We start from the raw sequence: 21763 nt of genomic DNA, 5'->3' as shown, positions 1-21763 counted from the left end.
AGCCCCAACCCTAACCCTAAGGCTACTTTCACACTTGCGTCGTTTGGCATCCGTCGCTTCGGACAAGAAACGGATCCTGCAAATGTGCCCGCAGGATGCGTTTTTTGCCCATAGACTTGTATTGCCGACGGATCGTGACGGATGGCCACACGTCGCGTCCGTCGTGCACTGGATCAGTGTTTTGGCGGACCGTCAGCACCAAAAAACGTTCAATGTAACGTTTTTTTGTACGTCGCATCCGCCGTTTCTGACCGTGCATGCGTGGCCGTAACTCCGCCCCCTCCTCCCCAGGACATAGATTGGGCAGCGGATGCGTTGAAAAACTACATCCGCTGCCCACGTTGTGCACAATTTTCACAACGTGCGTCGGTATGTCGGGCCGATGCATTGCGATGGCCCCGTACCGACGTAAGTGTGAAAGAAGCCTAACCCTAAATTTAGCGCCAACCCTAACCCTAAATTTAGCCCTAACCCTAACCCTACCCCTAATTTTAGCCCCAACTGCTCTTCTCCTGCCGGCCGGCAGATGGAGACAGATGGCGGGCGCACTGCGCATGCGCCCGCCATTTTCTTTTCCCCAGAAGACGCCGGCGGCCAGGAGGAGCAGCAGAAGGACCCAGGGACACAGGTGAGTATGACAGGGTCCCCGAATCCCCCTATTTCTCGGTCCTCTGATGTGCGATCACATCAGAGGACAGAGAATTACACTTAGCTTTTTTTTTTTTTTTTTGCGGTCGCCGGTAAACAGTTAATTACCGGCGATCGCAAAACAGGGGTCGCTAAAACCGACCCCGATCATGCTCTTTGGGGTCTCGGCTACCCCCGGCAGCCGAGACCCCAAAAATTCTCACGGGGCCGGCCGGCGGGCGCACTGCGCATGCGCCCGCCATTCTGAAGATGGCGGCACCCACTGGGAGCCACGAGGAGCATCGGGGGAGATAGGTGTGACAAAACACTCTGGGATCGCCTTTGCTGGGGTCAAAGGACACGTGGTTTGTGCATTGAATCTGAGGCGTACAGCAGGTTTCTGAGCAGGCTGACCTCAGGTCAGATTTATTAACGTGAAAGCAACACAAAACAAAACATAAAAATAAACCCTAGCCTGTCCGGCACTAACTAAACAAATACGTTGCTATCTCAACAACTGGGGGGGCTTCTCCCACCCAGCTAACATCATACAGATCTTGAGCAGAGCTCTTCACTCACGTTTGTCTCACACAGGCAGGCAATCTGTGTGCCCCAGGCAGACACTGGAAACACCCAGCTGGTCATCTTTTATTCCTGCAATCATTAACCCATTAGCACCCTGAAGATACTGAGTGGCCTAATTCACATAGGACAAACACCTGGGTGAGATATACCTGCCTCCATCTACCACACCAGCATGAGTCTTACATATCCCCCCCCCCCCCCTTGCTCAGACCACTCCGGTCGAGCAAGAACACTTTTGAAACAGTGCACTCGGGATAGGGCATCGGCGTTCCCCATCTGCACCCCAGGTCGGTGCTCCACCGTAAAAGAGTAAGCCTGCAGGGCAAGGAACCACCTGGTTACCCGACTATTACGGTCCTTGTGGAGGTGCATCCACTTGAGAGGGGCATGGTCTGTGACCAGCCTAAACTTCCTACCAGCCAGGTAATACTTTAGGGAGTCGAGAGCCCATTTAATGGCTAGGCACTCTTTTTCAACCACGGCATACCTCTGCTCATGTACATTCAGTTTCCGACTGAGATAGAGGACCGGGTGTTCGACTCCGTCCCTCACCTGGGAAAGTACAGCTCCGACACCAGTATCAGAGGCATCAGTTTGTACCACAAACTCGCTGCTGAAATCAGGAGTCACTAGTACGGGCTGAGAGCACAAAGCCCGTTTCAGGCTGTGGAAGGCCTCTTCAGCAGCTGAGGTCCATTTTACCATGACGGAACCCTTCCCCTTGGTAAGATCCGTCAAGGGAGTAGCCATGGCTGCAAAATTGGGTATGAACCGGCGATAATAGCCGGCAATCTCCAGGAAAGCCTGCACTTGTTTCTTGTTCACTGGTTGTGGCCAGCCCTGAATTGCCTGTATTTTGTCGATCTGGGGTTTAACCACTCCTCGGCCAATCACGTAGCCCAAGTATCGGGCTTCTTCAAGCCCGATGTGGCATTTCTTGGGGTTTGCCGTTAAACCTGCATCTCGCAGGTCATCAATCACGGCTTGTACCTTCTGGAGATGAGATTCCCAGTCCATGCTGTAAATTACGATGTCATCCAGGTAGGCAGAAGCGTACTGTCTGTGAGGCCTCAAGACTCGATCCATCAATCTCTGGAACGTTGCGGGAGCTCCGTGAAGTCCAAACGGCATATAGACATACTGGAACAGACCTTCCGGTGTAGCAAATGCCGTCTTCTCTCTGGCCGCCTCGGCCAGAGGAATCTGCCAGTACCCCTTTGTTAAATCCAGGGTCGTAATGTATCGGGCTTTACCAAGCCGGTCGATCAACTCATCGACCCGGGGCATAGGGTACGCATCAAATTTAGAAACTGCATTCAGTTTCCTAAAGTCATTACAAAACCGGATGGAGCCATCCGGTTTAGGTATCAACACAATTGGACTGGACCAGGCGCTGTGTGACTCCTCAATGACTCCTAAGTCCAACATTGCCATCACTTCCCGGGAGACGGCTTCACGGCGGGCTTCCGGAATCCGGTAGGGCTTCACATGAACAGTGACGCCAGGCTCTGTGACAATCTCATGTTTCACCAACTTCGTCCGGCCAGGTTTTTCGGAGAAAAACTGTCGGTTCTGTAACAAAAATTGCTTAACCTCAGATTTTTGTCGTTCTGAGAGAGTCTCAGCAACCTGCACCTCTGGTACAGTAGGTGAACAAACCGGACGGGGCAGATCCGCCGTTAGGGCAGAGCGGTCTTTCCAGGATTTTATCAGATTCACATGATAAATCTGTTCCGGTTTTCTCTTACCCGGCTGGTACACTTTATAGTTCACTTCACCAACTCTTTCTCGGACCTCAAATGGGCCCTGCCATTTCGCCAGGAATTTACTATCCACCGTAGGGATTAGGACCAACACCCTATCGCCGGGTGCAAATATACGGACCTTAGCGCCTCTATCATAACTTTGCCTCTGTGCTCCCTGGGCCTGTAACATATGGTCCCTAACAATGGGCATGACAGCGGCAATACGATCCTGCATTTGTGTTACATGGTCGATCACCGTTTTAAAGGGAGTGACTTGACCTTCCCAGGTTTCTTTTGCGACGTCCAGCAGTCCCCGGGGACGACGGGCGTACAACAGTTCGAAAGGCGAAAATCCTGTGGAAGACTGGTGAACTTCCCTAATGGCAAACAGCAAATAGGGTAACAAGTAATCCCAGTTCTTCCCATCTTTGTCTATCGCCTTCCGGAGCATCTGTTTTAAGGTTTTGTTGAAGCGCTCAACCAGGCCATCTGTTTGAGGGTGATAGACAGACGTACGCAACGGGTCTATTTGTAAGAGCCTGCAGAGCTCCTTCATTACCCTCGACATAAAGGGAGTCCCCTGGTCGGTGAGTATCTGTTTTGGAATTCCCACCCGACTAAACACTTGTACCAATTCCTTGGCGATCGTCTTGGTAGCTGTGTTACGCAAAGGGACGGCTTCCGGGTAACGAGTGGCATAGTCCATGATGACGAGGATATGTTGGTGCCCACGTGCGGATCGGGGAAGGGGCCCAACCAAATCCATCCCAATTCTCTCAAAAGGGACCCCGATGATAGGAAGGGGTACCAAAGGGCTACGGAACTGAGATTTAGGGGCCGCGATTTGGCACTCTGGACAGGACTCACAATAGTTACGCACATCACAATGTATTCCAGGCCACACAAAACAATGCAATATCCTTTCTGTGGTTTTCTGTACCCCCAGATGTCCCCCCATTATATGTCCGTGGGCCAAATCCAGTACCTTCCGCCGATAAGGTTTGGGTACCACTAACCGTTGCACTGTGTCTTCCCCCTTTTTTTCTACCTGGTAGAGCAAATCATTTTCAAGAACCATATACGGGTACGATAGCCTAGTGTCAGGTTCTACGGGTACCCCATCTATCATTTTTACATTTTTCCTAGCCGGAGTCAGGGTAGGATCTTTCATTTGCTCGCTGTGGAAGTCATCCACCTGGACTCCCAAATCTGGCAGGCAGGGTGCCGGATGGCTGTCTGCCTCCGCCTCTCGCTGAGGTTCCTCAGTTTCCTCTGTTTCCCCCGCCATGACGGAGAAGGGGTACTGATGGTTAGATTCATTAACCTCCCCAGCAACATCTTCCTGTGGGGTCTCCTCTAGGGACTCGGGACCTCCAGATGGCATGGGAGAAGATTCACGGGTACAGCTACCGTGAAGGAGTAACTGATTCTCCCACAACTGCCAGAAATAGGGAAAATCCCTGCCCAGGATTACATCCTGTAACAATGCGGGAACGAGTCCCACTTTGTGCTGCACTGACCCATAGGGAGTAGAAATCCATATGACCGCTGTTAAGTACGAGCGGGTGTCACCATGCACACACGTCACAGAAAACTTGTCAGACGGACCAGACGGAAGTGCCACCAGACTAGCTTTCACCAGAGTCACCACACTTCCAGAGTCTAGTAATGCCACAACATTTTTCCCATCAACAGATAATTCACACAGGTGTTTCACTGTATCATTTTGACCCGCATTCACACTCACTAGCTGTGTAACCAAAGACATGCGTTTTCTAGAGTCTATAACGTCGCACTGCATGGGTTCAGCGGTAACAGGACAGTTCGCAGAAACATGACCCTTCTCATGGCAGCGGAAACACCTAACTGGTCCCCTACTGAGACCACCGTCCAATACTCTTGGTCTCGGAGTGCGAGCAGTCCCGGACTCCTCCCCCACAGTTTTAAGCGATTTTCCTTCACCCGTGGTCCCTGGAACAGTCTTACCGGTTCCACGAGGAGGAGGCACAGTCCGGGGTTTGGCGGTGTCGTCGGGAAGTCCTTCTGCCACGGAATAACGCTCGACCAACTCCACAAGTTGATCCGCTGTCGTGGGATTTCCTTGGCTTACCCACCTTTTCAGCGCTGGGGGTAGTACTCTCAGGTACTTGTCCAGGACAACCCGCTGGATTATTTCGGGTATTGTCAGTACCTCGGGTTGCAGCCATTTCTTTGTCAAGTAGATCAGGTCGAACATCTGAGACCGCGCTGGTTTATCTTGCTGGTATGTCCACTGATGTACCCTCTGTGCACGGACAGCCGTCGTCACACCCAGCCGGGCCAGGATCTCAGCTTTCAGCTTCTCAAAGTCCTGAGCGACCTCCGGGTCCAAATCATGGTAAGCTTTTTGGGCCTCGCCGGAGAGAAACGGGGCAATCAAATCGGCCCATCGTGCCTTCGGCCACTTCTCTCTCAATGCCGTCCGCTCAAAAGTTGTCAGATATGCCTCGACGTCATCTTCTGCAGTCAGCTTTTGCCAGTATCGACTCACATGGATCCTTCTGGACTCTGCTTCCGGGTCAGCGTCAGGCATGCTCACCAGGCGCTGCGCCACCTGTTGGAGAAGTTGGCGGTCTGCAACCGTCATGTCCAGTAACTCCTTCAGCTGTGCGGCCATCAAGCGATTAGCTTCGTGCTGTGCGGCAGTGGCCTGCTGCTGTACGGCAGTGGACTGTACTAAGGCTTTCACCACGTCTTCCATGCTGTCGCCTGTGCCACGGTATGCCCGCGTTCTCCACCACAATGTGACAAAACACTCTGGGATCGCCTTTGCTGGGGTCAAAGGACACGTGGTTTGTGCATTGAATCTGAGGCGTACAGCAGGTTTCTGAGCAGGCTGACCTCAGGTCAGATTTATTAACGTGAAAGCAACACAAAACAAAACATAAAAATAAACCCTAGCCTGTCCGGCACTAACTAAACAAATACGTTGCTATCTCAACAACTGGGGGGGCTTCTCCCACCCAGCTAACATCATACAGATCTTGAGCAGAGCTCTTCACTCACGTTTGTCTCACACAGGCAGGCAATCTGTGTGCCCCAGGCAGACACTGGAAACACCCAGCTGGTCATCTTTTATTCCTGCAATCATTAACCCATTAGCACCCTGAAGATACTGAGTGGCCTAATTCACATAGGACAAACACCTGGGTGAGATATACCTGCCTCCATCTACCACACCAGCATGAGTCTTACATAGGTAAGTATTGGGGGGCTACCTGGGACCCCTTTTCTCTGTCCTCCGATGTGCGATTACATCGGAGGACAGAGAAATTAAAAAGAAATCACGTTTTTGTTTTTTTTTTTTGCGATCGCCGGTAAACGGTTAATTACCGGCGATCGCAAAAGCGGGGTGGGTAAAAAAAACCCCGAATCATGTTCTCTGGGGTCTCGGCTACCCCCGGCAGCCGAGACCCCGGAGAAAATCCGACTCTGGGGGGCGCTATTTACTTTTTCCACAGCGCCGTTAAAAGGCGTATCGGCGGTCGCTAAGGGGTTAAGGTACCGTCACACTCAGCAACTTTGCAAAGAGAACGACAACAATCCGTGACGTTGCAGCGTCCTGGATAGCGATCTCGTTGTGTTTGACACGCAGCAGCGATCTGGATCCCGCTGTGACATCGCTGGTCGGAGCTAGAAGTCCAGAACTTTATTTCGTCGCCAGGTCGGCGTGTATCGTCATGTTTGACATCAAAAGCAACGACGCCTGCAACGAGCATAGGGCCCCTAGATGTGTGTCGGATCGGTACACTCCGGCTGTTTGACATGGAGCTAACAACCAGCGAGAACGATAAGTGAGTCGCCGTTACGTCACTGGATCGCTCCTGCATCGTTCTGGAGTTGCTGTGTTTGACGTCTCTACAGCGACCTAAACAGCGACGCTCCAGCGATTGGCTCGTTGTCTATATCGCTGCAGCGTCGCTGAGTGTGACGGTACCTTAAGTGTCGCATTCTGACACATTATTTACAAATTGCCAAATATACAAAAGAACTAATCTAGTTCCCTAGACAAATAGTTACATAAGTTGTGTATGATCTTGTGATTTGCCCCCCAAGGAAGTTTACATAATTACGATACACAGAAAGAACAAACCTACGTAATCACTTTAGATAACTAGTTACATACATACTGATATACAACCACAGAGTTTGTGACTATCTAGCAATATGATTATATCCCAAATCAGCACCACTATCTGGAGATCTAAATAAGAATCACCAATTATTAAACAGGAAATCTCCTGGAGCAAGACAGATAGCTCAATGACCTCACACTATGTGTGTTAGTGATAGAGCACATACACTCATATATTATAAGATTTAATAAAAAGTTATACTTTAATTTAAGGGATCTTTAGGTAGGAATTTTTTGCCTTAAGCAATTTGTAAATAGTGTTATTGTTATCCTATGCTGATCCCATGAACGAATTTGCTCTGACACATTGCACACAAGTGGCAGCCCCCAGAGGATGATGAAAGAAAAGACATAAAATATATAATAAATATATTATATTACATGCTTACATCATTACTATTGATTAAAGGTACCTTCACACTGAACGATATCGCTAGCGATCCGTGACGTTGCAGCGTCCTGGCTAGCGATATCGTTCAGTTTGACAGGCAGCAGCGATCAGGATCCTGCTGTGATGTCGTTGGTCGCTGCAGAAAGTCCAGAACTTTATTTCATCGCTGGACTTCCTGCAGACATCGCTGAATCGGCGTGTGTGACGGTTTACTAAGCGCAGGGCCCTGGTTACCAGCGTAAAAGTAAAAAAAAAAAACACTACATACTTACCTTCCGCTGTCTGTCCTCGGCGCTGTGCTTTCCTGCACTGGCTGTGAGCGCCGGCCAGCCGGAAAGCAGAGCACAGCGGTGACGTCACCGCTCTGCTTTCCGGCTGCTGTGCTCACAGTCAGTGCAGGAAAGCAGAGCGCCGAGGACAGACAGCGGAAGGTAAGTATGTAGTGTTTGTTTTTTTTACTTTTACGATGGTAACCAGGGTAAACATCGGGTTACTAAGCGCGGCCCTGCGCTTAGTAACCCGATGTTTACCCTGGTTACCGGCATCGTTGGTCGCTGGAGAGCTGTCTGTGTGACAGCTCTCCAGCGACCAAACAGCGACGCTGCAGCGATCGACATCGTTGTCGGTATCGCTGCAGCGTCGCTGAGTGTGAAGGTACCTTAAGGTTTCAGAATAAGCTGTCCTGTGAGTACATGAGGAAGTATCACAGTCACTGGCCATTATGTGACTTGTATCCTGCATTGTCACCAGTTTTTCCCTCTGTATGGTGTATCTGTAATTTGCAATTGATTAAGCTGGATGGGGGAGCCAGCTGCAGTGATCTCTCCATACACAGCACAAAGATAAGAGAAAATCCTGCTCTCCTAGCACCCAGACAGCAGTGATCAGGAAAGATAAGGATTCAGCACTGAAGGGATATAAGATAGCTGGATAGCAAAGTACTGCAGTGCGCAGCCGCTGGGAAAGGTCAGAGAGGCCCAGCGCCTGCAATACTTTATGCTACCCTCAACAGGGCAGACAAAGTACGCCTGCGCCGGAGCCACAACAGGAAGACAAGAAGAGGACGTCATCGTATGAAGATCGGAGGCCCCGGGCCGGACCGTGATGCCCATCAGTCCCGCACCAGAACCGCCCTGGGTGAGTATAAAATAACTTGTTTTTCTTATCTTGCAGGTTACATCGGGAGCTTATCTACAGCATTACAGAATACTGTAGATAAGCCAATAATGTATGTGGCCTTAGCTTATAGGCGGAAAATGGGTGACAGATTCCCTTTAAGGGTACCGTCTCACAGTGGCACTTTGGTCGCTACGACGGCACGATCCGTGACGCTCCAGCGATATACTTACGATCTCGCTGTGTCTGACACGCTCCTGCGATCAGGGACCCCGCTGAGAATCGTACGTTGTAGCAGATTGTTTGAAACTTTCTTTCGTCGTCTAGTGTCCCGCTGTGGCGGCATGATCGCATGGTGTAACAAAGGTGTGCATGATATTGTATACGATGTGCGCATAGTAACCAACGGCTTCTACATCGCAAACACGTCATGAAATTATCGCTCCAGCGTCATGCATTGCAAAGTGTGACAGCAGTCTACGACGCTGGAGCGATAATGGTGCGATGCTGGAGCGTCACGGATCGTGCCGTCATAGCGACCAAAGTGCCACTGTGTGACGGTACCTTAACTGTGGACACGTACAGACAGGGGCGCCTGCATAGCTGGCAAAAGCACGTGGCAGGACCCCATACTTGGGATATACGGGGAGCACAGCACTCGAACCTGCATCTATTACACATTTATATTTAACCCTCGGAGCTTTTTTCGGTTTTGCATTTTCGTTTTTCACTCCCCTCCTTCACAGAGCCATAACATTTTTATTTTTATGTGAATATGGCCATGTGAGAGCTTATTTTTTGCGGAACTCGTTGTACATTTGTACGCCACCATTGGTTTTACCATGTCGTGTAACAGAAAACAGGAAAACAATTCCTAGTGCGGTGAAATTGCAAAAAAAAGTGCAATCCCACACTTTTTTGTTTGGCTTTTTTTTACTAGGTTCACTGAATGCTAAAACTGATCTGCCCTGCCGTTGTGATTCTCCAGGTCATTAAGGGTTCATAGACACCAAACATATCTAGGTTCTTTTTTATCTAAGCGGTGAAAAAAAAAAAAAATTTGTGCCATTTTCCGAGACCCGTAGCATCTTGATTTTTCGTGATCTGGGGTTGGGTGATGGCTTATTTTTTGCGTGCCGAGCTGACATTTTTAATTATAGAATTTTTGTGCACATGTAATCTTTTAATGCAATGCCACAAGAAAAAAAAACGTAATTCTGGGGTTTTGATTTTTTTTTTTTTTGCTGCGCCGTTTTGCGATCAGGTTAATGCTTTTTTTATTGATAGATCGGGTGATTGTGAATGCGGCGATACCAAATATGTCTATGTTTGATTTTATTTTTATTGTTTTATTTGAATGGGGCAAAAGGGGGGTGATTTGAACTTATTATTTTGATATTTTTAAAAACTTTTTTTTTTTTTTAACTTTTGGAATGCTTCAAAAGTCTCCATGGGAGGCTGGAAGCTGCCACAATTTGATCGGCTCTGCTACATAGAAGCAATGCTCAGATCGCTCCTATGTAGCTGAATTCCTGCATTGCTATGAGCACTGACCACAAGGTGGCGCTCACAGCAATCTGGCATCAACAACCATAGGGGTCTCAAGGAGACCTCTGGTTGTCATGCTGATGCACCGATGACCCCCGATCATGTGACGGGGGTCACCAGTGCGCGTATTTCTGGCCCGATGGCCGGAAGTGCTTGTTAAATGTCGCTGTCAGAGTTTGACAGAGGCATTTAACTAGTTAATAGGCACGGGTGCCTATTGCGGGCACATGTTAGCTGTTCAAAACAGCTGACATGCGACGGCTTTGAGTTGGACTCACCGCCAGAGCCCACATCAAAGCGCAGGATACTGCCATCGGCGCAATAGTACGTCCGATGGCTGTTAGAAGTTAAAGGGGTTTTGTCATTTAATGTTAAGGATTGTGACTGATCAAAAAACCGAAGAGGCGATAACATTCCCTTTACTGGTTTCCACCCTGGACCCAATACAGAATAGTTGTCGGTCCGGAGCACAGTAGTGCCAGGGAACTTTATGCAAGGAGAAGCTAGCACCATAAACATTTCATGCTTTTGGATCGATGGTGGCGGCAGACATCTGACTCCCCGACTACTATCCCTTTAGAGGGGACCTGTCACTAGGTAAAACGTTTGTCCAGTTTTTGCTCTTATTTTATTCTTGCTGATCTCCTGAATATTTTAATTTTATTAAATTCACTGTACGGTTCCAGAGATATGGGCTTTTACATTTTGTGTTACTTTTTATCATCTTTCCAAAGGGGCATAGCTAACAGGACTCTGGGGGTGAGTCTTCAGGCTGTTGGCGTGTACAGTTACCCTGTCAGCCATGCCCCCTTTGTAAAGACCATAAAAAGTAGCAATAAACAAAGACCATATTGGAAACTTAGAAAACAAAACTCTGAGTCCTCAGGGGAGGAGTGGGAACAAAAGAGCAGACACTGGCCACTTCTGACCTGCTGACTGGCCCCTTTAAGCAGCAGTGAGCTGGAGTCCATGGGCTATAGCAGGTCATACCTGGACCCCACAACCCAGGGTTACAGCACCCCCTATACACAGGTCTGAACTGATCGGCAGGGCCTGTGGTATTTCCACCAATAGGAGAAGGGGACATGTGCAGCTGCTCTGCCCATTGGTGAGCTCCCCTTCCCCATTGTCCCCGCATTCCTCTGCCCCCGGGCGCCACTCCGCCCCACATGTTACCAAGCACTGCACCCGGATGGATGCCCTCAGGTCCAGACTGCTAATCTGCCCTTCCGGGCACTTGCCCAGTGTGGCACTGCTTGGGGGGCCGCCAGCCCTTCTTTATGGCTGCTGGCCCCTTTAATTTTCTGGGTGCCTGTATCACTGGGGGCAGGGCACTGAACGCTGTGATGCCTATGTTGTTGGAGCCGGGAACACGCTGACATATGACCGCGGCAGGACGTCCCTGGTCAGAGAGCGTGCGCTCTCCTGCCCAAGCAGCCGCGGCCCAGCTGGAGCAGCGAGGGAATGAAGAGAGGTGAGGTGTTTTTTTTTTTTATTTCTTTGTTTTCAGTACTATGTATGGGGGCGTATATATATACATATATATATATATCTATAGGCCATCACACTATGTATGGGGGTATATATGTGTGGGGCCATCATTAGGATTGATCGAAAAGCTTTGGATAAGAGAGCTCACATGTAAAGCGCCATGGAATAAATGGCGCTATAACAATAAATAATAATAATAATAATAAGAGCTTATCTGAATAGCTATAGCGCATACAGAATAGCTGCATCGGGACCCCGGATACCTGGAGCGCTCCCGATAATCAGCTGACAGTCACAACACATGCATGGAGAGCCCAACACACAGGCGTGTGCTGTGACTGTCACACAGCCACGACACATGCAGCTGCGGCGCCAAACAGCTGATTATCGGGAGCGCTCCATGTATCCGGGTTCCCTATTATGCAGCTATTCTGTATGCGCTATAGCTATTCAGATAAGCTCTTATCCAAAGCTATTTGCTCATCTCGAGCCATCATACTATGTACGGAGGATTATATGTGCAGGACTATATGTGGGGCCATTATATTATGTGCAGGACTATATGTGGGGCCATTATATTAAGTGCAGGACTGTATGTGGAGCCATCATATGCACATGACTGTATGTGGGGCCATTATATTATGTGCAGCCATCATATTATGTGCAGGGCTTTTAGGACTTTTGCTCAGGGGCCACATGACTTCTATGTACACCCCTGGCCTCCACCTTATCAGCTCCAGACCAGTAGTCAGCCGCAGTGTCTTGTCGTTACTGCCTCAATCTGCTGCAATCTGGGTCACTGGGTGAGTTAGGGATCTATCTCAACACAGGGACAAATTTAATAAATGTAAAGAAGTGTCCACTACTTTAACATTGATCTATCCGCAGGATAGGTGATCAAGGTCTGATCTATGTGGGTGCAATACCCAGCGCCACCGCAGATCAGCTGTTCTTGGTGCCATCGAGAACTGCTCAGTTACAGCACAGCACAGCTCCACCTACTGTATAGTGGCCAGATACTGCACATTTGTCACCTATTCAAATAAAGGGGCGGATGTGCAGAACCTGGTTGTGGCCACTATACAGTAGATTGAGCTGTGCTGTGCAGTTCTGTAAGTGAGCAGGTCCATCACCAGTCAGACATTGATGACCTATCCTTAGGATAGGTCATCAGTGTTAAAAGTAGACAACCCTTTAAATATTCATGTTTCCCTCCTCTGGTCCAGAACTGGCTGGTGGCTGACTAGGGGCTGATGATAATTACGTTTTCTCCCAGTCCTCCAGCCAGTTTTGCACCAGGAACTTGTTTGGCCAAGAATATATGATTTCTATATATGCTGGACAGTCAGTCCCTATATAAATCAGATCTTTCTGGCCAAATTAGCTCCTGGTGCAAAACTGTCTGGAAGACTGGACGTTTTTAGTAAAGGGACAATTTTTTTTCTTTAAAAAGGGCTTGGTCACACGATTGATAATTGCCACTCTGATCAGTGCTAGTCTACGGGGATCTGATTCTCTTGCATGAGATAACAAACAACGTCAGCAGGGTCACAGGGCATAGGCAGTGTCACAGAATGCCGCATTTCCTAACTTTTAAAGACAAGTCAGGACGTATATTGTCATTTTTCACCTATTTAAGTCACTAAGGATAGGTACACACGGTCAGTAACTGGCAGTGCTTTGGATGCAGCACATGGCCGCTGTGTCCAAACTACTGCTGGCAGCAGGGGAATCCGCATGTGGTCACTGAACCGTGCGGACTGACCCCATGCAATACACTGTACGGGTGACCTTTATCTTCGGAGACTCGTTTCTCCACAAGAGAAATAGACATGCTGCGGTCTGGAAAGATGCGCCACATGTCCGTCTCCGCTGGTGTCGGCGCACACATAGTGGAGATGGGATTTCTTGAAATCCCCTCCACTAAGCTGTAACATCTGGACGCTGTGGATGTACGCAGCGTTTACTGACTGTGTGTGACCCTAAGTGTTCGCACCCACATACTGCACAGACAAGGCTGCATGGAAAAGATACTCTCCTACTTAACTGATTTGCATGTGGGCTGCTTTGCTTTGTGTGCCAGGGCTGATTTTAAGTCCCAGTCCGGCCCTGGATGTCCCTCACCCGCACCCCTATAGCACCCAGCTTTCCCCTTGTGCCCCCACAATCACCCACAGGAGCGGCTCCATAGTGCTGCACCCACCTCCTTCTGCTTGGCGTCCTGAGGGTACACGTCCGGCGGTCCCAGCCGTGGTCTTTTCAGCGGCCGGTGTTCGTAGCTTAGTATACCGAACGCCGCCATCTTCCTTCCCTCTTAGGGGACGCGCATGAGATGACGTAGGAAGGAAACAACTAGTCGTGACACACATAGCCCGTGCGGGGAGCGCGCTGATTACGTCAGCAGCAGTGAGGGCAGCGGCCGCCATCTTTACACCGGGCAACTGCACTGTGCCACAGACTGAGGGGCCCTCAGGGCTTCACGTTTTCCACCAGTGGAGACCTATGCGGGCTCCTCAGTCACATACAGCTGGCCGTGATTCTACAAGACTCTCAGGGAAACTTCTTATTACATTTCTGGTAGATTTCTGCCCGTTGCCAGGTTTATTACAAGTCACTCAACAAAAATGTAAAAAAAAAAAATAATTTGTGGCCGAGGAGGTGGAAATGTACTAAAATGGTTATTGCTATGGGCCACAGTTTAGGAAAAAACTCAGGTGTGACGTAAGGGAGCCAAGAGGTGGCAGAGGAAGGCGAGCCGTGGCGAGTAAGACGGCAACATGTCAGCCCGCGGCACCTCGGGGGCATCGGCTGGGTCTAGGGATAGGTGATGACGAGGTGATTGTGGGGTCCGGCCGCCGGGGTGTATGCTTAAACAATGCGCCAATCACTCAGCTTTTCCCGGCTGCCTCGTAGAGAATGGTCAGCGACGGTCGGACGCGCCCTGGGCCTCCATTGTGCAGCGGGGAGAAAGGTTCCCTGTTCTTCCAGTCAGTGCAGGTCCCAGCGGTCAGAGCCCACTGATCTCTAAGTTATCACCTACCCTGTGCTTAGGTAATCACTAGTGATGAGGGATCGTGGCGGGATAAAGTGTTATCTGAGCATGCTCGGGTGCTAACCCTGTGACATCGGCGTGCTCGAATAATATGTTTGAGACCCCATGACTGCATGTCTCACAGCTGTTCCAGAGCCCAGCACATGCAGGGATTCCCTAACAAGCAATCCCCGCATGCCTTGTGGCTGTCCAACAGCTGGGAGACATGGAGGCTCGGGGTCTCAAACATATTATCCGTGCAGGCTCAAGATATTCAGATATTATCCAAGCACGTTCCCTCTTCACCAGTAATCACTTGATTTCCTGGATGACCCCTTTAAGGCGGTATACTCTTCAGCAATCCTAATTTTGTTAAGACTAAGAGAGTCCTGCAACACGGAGAATAACGTGAGTGGTTCTGATACAGGAAAGATATATATCTTGGTACCGTGTCAGCCAGTAGATAGAAAAATATTTAGAATTGAGAGTCCTCAGTAGTTGATGCCTTTTAATGGCTAACTGAAAAGATGGTAACAAATTGCAAGCTTTCGAGACTACATACGTCTCGTCATCGTCTAGGCCTGATGAAGAGACCTGTGTAGTCTGGAAAGCTTGCAATTTGTTACCATCTTTTCAGTTAGCCATTAAAATGTATCAACCACTGAGTGGTTCTGCGCATTTTCAAGGCAGTACTGAGTTTTATTATCGGGGTAATAAATGACTTAAAGGGACTCTGTCACCTGAATATGGAGGGAACAATCTTCAGCCATAGGACCGGGGTTTTCGGGTGTTTGATTCACCCTTTCCTTACCCGCTGGCTGCAATATTGGATTGAAGTTCATACTCTGTCCTCCGTAGTACATGCCTGCACAAGGCAATCTTGCACAGCGCAGGCGTGTACTATGGAGGACAGAGAATGAACTTCAATCCAATATTTCAGCCAGCATGCAGCCAGCGGGTAATTAAAGGGTGAATCAAACACCCGAAAACCCCGCCCCCTATGGCTGAAGATTGTTCCCTCCAAATTCAGGTGACAGAGTCCCTTTAATTTATAAGTATCTGTTTAGCACCTATTCATTTACATAGAAGGTCTCCCACCCATTTTTTTTTTATGTGTTCTTCAATGGCTTCCTTGCGGCTCCCACGGCTGTGCTGCCCGGAGAGGGATGCTGGCACTGACCTGGTGCTGGCGTCTGAGCTCTACCATGCAGTATGTGGGGGCAGCGCGCTCTTGGGACTCGTCGGTCTGGCCATCTGCTATAGGTGCAGTAATCGGAGAAGGAGCCTGGCGATCAGGATGGGTTGGAGAGTCCTGCTGGCCGGTGCCTCGGTCACTACAGGTGTGAATAGGAAACAACAAACCACCAACACAGTTTATAGTCCAAAGTGATAAATATAATTTATTGTAATATAATAACAACAGGTATAAGGTCAGGCAAGAGAGAGACATGCAGCAAAGCAGCACACACGTGTGCACATTAGGGGCGGTGAACAACACAGGGGGTTAATCATGGGTGTGAATAGGCAATTCCACCAAGCAGAAATATACTCGAGCCAATATGTTAATGTGCAGCCAACATTGGGCTAACATCTAGGGCTAAAAAGCACCTAAACGAAGGAAAGCATGAATCGATAAATGGGGAATAACCAGTGCACATACCGGAAATATGAGCTCTAACCGCAATAAATTATATTTATCACTTTGGACTATAATCTGTGTTGGAGGTTTGTTGTTTCTTATTGAATTTTGCCGTTTGTCCTGCATGTGTCCTTATTGTAGATGCATTGGTGTGATTATTTAGCCATACCATTCTTGGACCTTTCTTTAATCTCCCACATTGCCTATGATGTTGTTATTGATTATTCAGGTGTGAATAGGGCAGAACCTGCAGTTCGATAACTGCCTGGTGTTTGCATAGGGCCTCGTGCACACCCTGTATTATGGCTCCCATAGTCTGTGGTTTCTTCTGTTCCTTCATGGTTTCCAATTTTTGTTCTGTATGAATCGTGCAACATAAAAATCATGGTGTGCTCAAATGAATGCTTTTCCCCATTGCTGGTAGGGAAGAACGGATCGGTGTAAACCGCACCCAGCAGAATCCTATACTATATACTATAGGGCCTTTATGCCCTGCAGTCTGCATGGGACAATTGGCTCCGCAAGGGTTTAATGCAACAAGTAAAGTGCTATGTCATGGAATCGTACATGATGGGATACTGCAGGCCCAGGAGCCTTCATTATGGGGGTAAAAGGGTGCGTTGTGACAATGCTTAATATCCTGATAACACGACATTTCGATTGAGCCATTAGGGTAAGTTCATATTAGGCTTTTTTTTTCAGTAAAACCTGATGTTTTGTCAGGAAAGAAGCTAGAGAAAAAAAGCATGCTTCCCTTGGTCTTTCCCGGGGGTTTTCGCATAATTTTTTGCAGCACTTTTGGCAGGCTAGATTTCTTTTGTACGTGCTGGTAAAGTTTAGTATTGGAAATAAAATTAAAACATTTTTAAAAAAAAAAGTCTTATTCCGTAGAATAAGGTTTTGGCACCAAAACCGGATACCTGCTTTTTTGGTGCATTGTTTTTTCAGTCTTTTTTTCACCACCCATTCAAGTCAGTGAGTGAAAAAATGCTGAAAGTGACCTGCACGATGTCCAAAAAAAAAACACGAAAAGCACAAAATGCTGATGACAAAAAAAAAAACTGTGTGCAAGAGATTTCTGAAGTCTCATAGGCTTTTCTGGTGCTGTAAAAAGCAGTTACAAATTAGCATGAAAAAGCAGCAAAAACACCCAGTGTGAACTTAACCTTAGGCTACTTTCCCATGCTGAGCTTTTGCTGAGTTTTCCAGGTTGTAGATTCTCTGCACCTATAAGATGACTTTTTGTTTTTTTTACATGCATTTTTAACACTGGTGCAGTGGGCGGGAGGTTTCTATAAATCCCATCCATTTTGCTGGACCTGTAAGGGTATGTGTCCACGGGCAGTTTTACATCCGGACCAGCTGTGGATTTAACTCTGTGTGGAGCCGCAGCGTTCAATCCACAGCGTCCAGATGTTACAGCATAGTGGAGGGGATTTTATGAAATCCTGTCTCCACTATGCGTGGTAACACGCATCCGGCGGCCCTGCGATTCCAGACATGCGGCGCGTCTTTTTAGATCGCAGCATGTCCGTTTACCTTGCGGCGACGCTGCGCCGCCGCAAGGTATAACACAGGGCCCTATGTGTGGGGTGTGATGATACCGGATGTGTGCAATGAACACATCCGGCATCATCGCGTCTCCAGAAGGGGGTGGAGCGAGATTTCCGCTCCATCCAAAGCGCCGGCCATCCTGAACGTGGACACGGACCCTAAGACGCTGCGATTTTTATGCAATGAGAATACAGAGTCCAAAGCTCATTGTGGGAACTTAACCTAATTGGCATAGAAGTCTCCCTGGCCTTTTTCTCTTCTGTACGTCGCTCTGTGGTTATGTTCACACAGGACAGATGCTGGATGCATTTCTTGGATGAGCACATTTTGCAGCTCTATGGTTTTAGGCACCTGGGCATAATGAGGGAATAACATGGTGGGAAAAAGGTGCACTCTGCGATCAATTTACACGTTTTTTCATCGTGCAGCGTGTAGCTTTAGTCACCAAGAGGTTTGAGGATTACAGCCCAGATACTGTCATAATATTTCAGCAAAAGAAGTCGGTGTCCGTGCTAGCGCATCCTTGTGTCAAAGGATCTGAAGAATAATCATAATAAATTAGTCAAATATCTGATTAATGTTGTTACATACCTTTGCTATGTAATATTGGTACATCAGTCACTTTTTAGAATCGCTGGAGGGTATCCCTTTTCCTTGTCCCCCCCTTTGATGTGGGCTCCGACGGTGCGCCCACATCTTTCCCAGCACATGTCAGCTGTTTTGTGCCCGCAACAGCTGCTGGTGGAATCGCGATCCACCCACGACTGTTAACCCGTTAAATGCTGCTATCAAACTCTTGACAGCAGCATTTAATGTGATCGCGCCAGAAGCGCCTCACTAATCTCACCCATGGGCGCCTGTGTCACATGACCGTGGGTTGGCATGACAACCCGGGGGCTGCAGGAGACCCCTGTGGTTGTCATTGCCGGATTGCTATGAGCTATTGCTCATAGCAAGTGAGCATTTCTGTTACACACAGGCAATCTGATCATTGCCTGTGTGCAGCAGAGGCGATCGGACAACTGCAGCATCTATTCTCCCATGGAGACTATTGAAGCAAGTGCAAAGTTAAAAAAATAATAATTAACCCCTTCAAAACGGAGCCCTTTTTTCGGTTTTGCGTATGTTTTTGCTCCCCTTTTTCCAAGAGCCATAACTTTTTTTTTTTTTCCATCAATATGGCGGTGTGAGGGCTTGTTTTGTGCGGGACAAGTTGTACTTTTGAGCAACACTATTGGTTTTACCATATTGCATACTTGAAAATGGGAAAAAAATTCCAAGTGAGGTGAAATTGCAATAAAAGTGCAATTCCGCAACTGTTTTTTTTTTTTTTTTACCATGTTCACTAAGAAAAGAAAAACAGATAAGAAAAAAAATTGTTTTGTGTCTACAGCTTTTATGCAAACCTTTTGTTCTTTCATAGGAACTGATAAATTATGAAGACCATGCAGACACTCATGAATCACAAGTGTTCGGTGTTTTTCACAGATTGCTCATTAGGTCTCATTCACACGTCTTTAAACACGTGTGTGAAATACGGTCCGTGTGTCTGTTTTTATCATCTGTGTTTTTCACAGATGGATAAACAAATTTCGCAGCTTCTCCTATACTCTGCAATGTTAAATACGGACTGTGCACTGATGCCATGTGCGCTGTATGTGTTTTTTACTGACCCATAGACTTGTATTTTCCCTTGTCTTCTGAGATCCAACTTGGGCATGCTTCGAGGAAAAAAATTTGGACAGGCTCTGTCTGACGAAAAAATGGGCATGGGGACGAGTCCTATCCTTCAAAACAATGGATAGCACTCGCTGTCTGCACCTGCCGTTAGTCAGCGAGAAGAATAACCATGCATAGATGGCATCTGTGTACAGTTTGTTTTTGTTTTGATGATCCATGAGCATGTAGGACTAATGGGTATGCCTTTTATTCCTGAGAAAATTGTTTTTATTTTTTTTTTCATCCTTTATATCTCCCTAAAGGGTTAAGTAGTACTAGTATCTTCATTCAGATTTCTACTTATTTCTAAGGGTTACTCCTGAACTCTATAGTGTGGCTGATCGCTCCCGACTTCTTGTCCAGTCAGTCTTGGATCTCCCGCATCTCCTGTGTTTTCATCTCTGTAAGTCATTTCTAGTGTTTGCCACTGATAAGATTATTCTGTTAATAACCCACACAATTATTTCTACACTTGAGGAACAGCACCTGAGATGTCGGTGTATAGAAATAATAACTTCAGTCTCTACAGAATTGAAGGGTTTTTATTTCCCCCAAGTGCTCCAATGCCTCTATAACGACAAACGCAGCTGGTACTCGCCCTCGCTGGTCCAGCGTCTGCTCGCCGCCCCATTACCAGTGTCTGATTGTTTACTAGCTGCAGCAGTGGTGTTACAACTACAGTACACGCGTCAGCACTGCAGCCAATCACTGAGCTATGTGGCTAGTGCCATCAGCAGAGCTCAGTGATTGGTTGCAGCGATGATGTTCACCATGCTCTTGACTTGAGTATCAGATGCCTCTGTTGTTTTAGAGGAATATGTGTTGGCTTATTATTTTTTTTTATAAAGTCATCCATATGTTCCAATATTCTTTGCTTTTCTAGGTCTATACAAGTGCAGTTTGTTTTTCTCGCATTTCAGTTCTTGCCATCAGTTTTTTTTCAAACTCAAGTTTTTTTATTTTTGTGTTTAGAAAGTACAAGAAAATACAATACAAATAGTCCAGGGGTAAAATATAACTATAAGGCTGCCGTCACACTATCAGTATTTGGTCAGTATTTTACATCAGTATTTGTAAGCCAAAACCAGGAGTGGGTGATAAATAATAATAATAAAAAATAATAATTTTAATTTATATAGCGCCAACATATTCCGCAGCACTTTACAATTAAGCGGGGACATGTACAGACAATAAATTCAGTACAAGATAAGACAATTTAAACAGTGACATTAGGGGTGAGGTCCCTGCTCGCGAGCTTACAATCTACAAACAGAAGTGGTGCATACGTTTCTATTATACTTTTTCTCTAATTGTTCCACTCCTGGTTTTGGCTTACAAATACTGATGTAAAATACTGACCAAATGCTGCTAGTGTGATGGCAGCCTAAATTTATGCATAACTACAGAACATTGGGGGTATAGAGAGGGTTTTCTATATGAAAGATAGAGAGGGAGCGGACCACGACGGACCACCAATCAATAGAGAGTGATTATGAACATTGTTGTGACGACATCCCGGATAATCTTGGTTGGGGGCTACATCCATCCAATCCCTCCAAGTCACACGGTATCTATCATCATCAGCCGGTGAGAGGGCAATCCGATGCCCCATCTTATTAAGGAGTGAAATCTCCGCAAACCATTCCTCAATGGGTGTAGTAGTGCTTTTCCAGTGCCGCAAAATGACATGTTTAGCCGCCTGTATTAGGTAGCCCATTGACTACCTTTCATACATGCATTTACTTATTGGTGACATTGATAAGGAAAGCTTCTGGTGTATTGGGGGGTGGTCAGACCAATTATTTCCTCAATCCTTACCCTCAGTTTTAATCAATGAGTTTCACATATGGACAATTTAATGGCAAAGCTACTCTTATTCTTCTCATTGTTAATCACTGACAGCACTTGTACTGCACACTGTCATTCATGTGTTGTATTTGATTTTCATCCGTGACAGTGATTACAAAAAAAATTGGACATGATTTTTGTGCAGACACATGATCCACAAAAAGAGCCACGGGAAGAGCCCCATAGAGTATAATGGGTACATGTTCTATGTGACAACCACAAATGGAAATGTCTGAATGAAGCCTCAGTGTCATGGGGTATCTGACTGGCAATTGGCTGCCTGTAAGCGCTCGTT

General features: G+C 47.5%; 2 protein-coding genes across 4 annotated transcripts in view; one reads left to right on the top strand and one right to left on the bottom strand.

The window, feature by feature from the left end:
• MED12 (mediator complex subunit 12) overlaps positions 1-13999 on the bottom strand; it is a 114067-nt gene extending 100068 nt beyond the window's left edge. For all 3 annotated transcript variants that reach the window (XM_069747282.1, XM_069747283.1, XM_069747284.1), the window contains exon 1: positions 13881-13999. In XM_069747282.1, the coding sequence (XP_069603383.1) occupies positions 13881-13979 (99 nt within the window). In that variant the 5' untranslated portion in view covers positions 13980-13999. The remainder of the gene's footprint in view (positions 1-13880) is intronic.
• A 1832-nt stretch (positions 14000-15831) lies between these two features.
• Positions 15832-21763, top strand: part of LOC138666276 (G-protein coupled receptor 143-like) — a 50719-nt gene continuing 44787 nt past the window's right edge. Inside the window, exons 1-2 of the mRNA XM_069754503.1 lie at positions 15832-16048; positions 19932-20023. Coding sequence (XP_069610604.1) covers positions 15832-16048; positions 19932-20023 — 309 coding nt within the window. The remainder of the gene's footprint in view (positions 16049-19931; positions 20024-21763) is intronic.

Source organism: Ranitomeya imitator, chromosome 2 (genome assembly GCF_032444005.1).
Source record: "Ranitomeya imitator isolate aRanImi1 chromosome 2, aRanImi1.pri, whole genome shotgun sequence".
Lineage (NCBI taxonomy): Eukaryota > Metazoa > Chordata > Amphibia > Anura > Dendrobatidae > Ranitomeya > Ranitomeya imitator.
The sequence above is the reverse complement of the archived record's forward strand: the minus strand, read 5'-3'. Positions and strand labels throughout refer to the sequence as shown.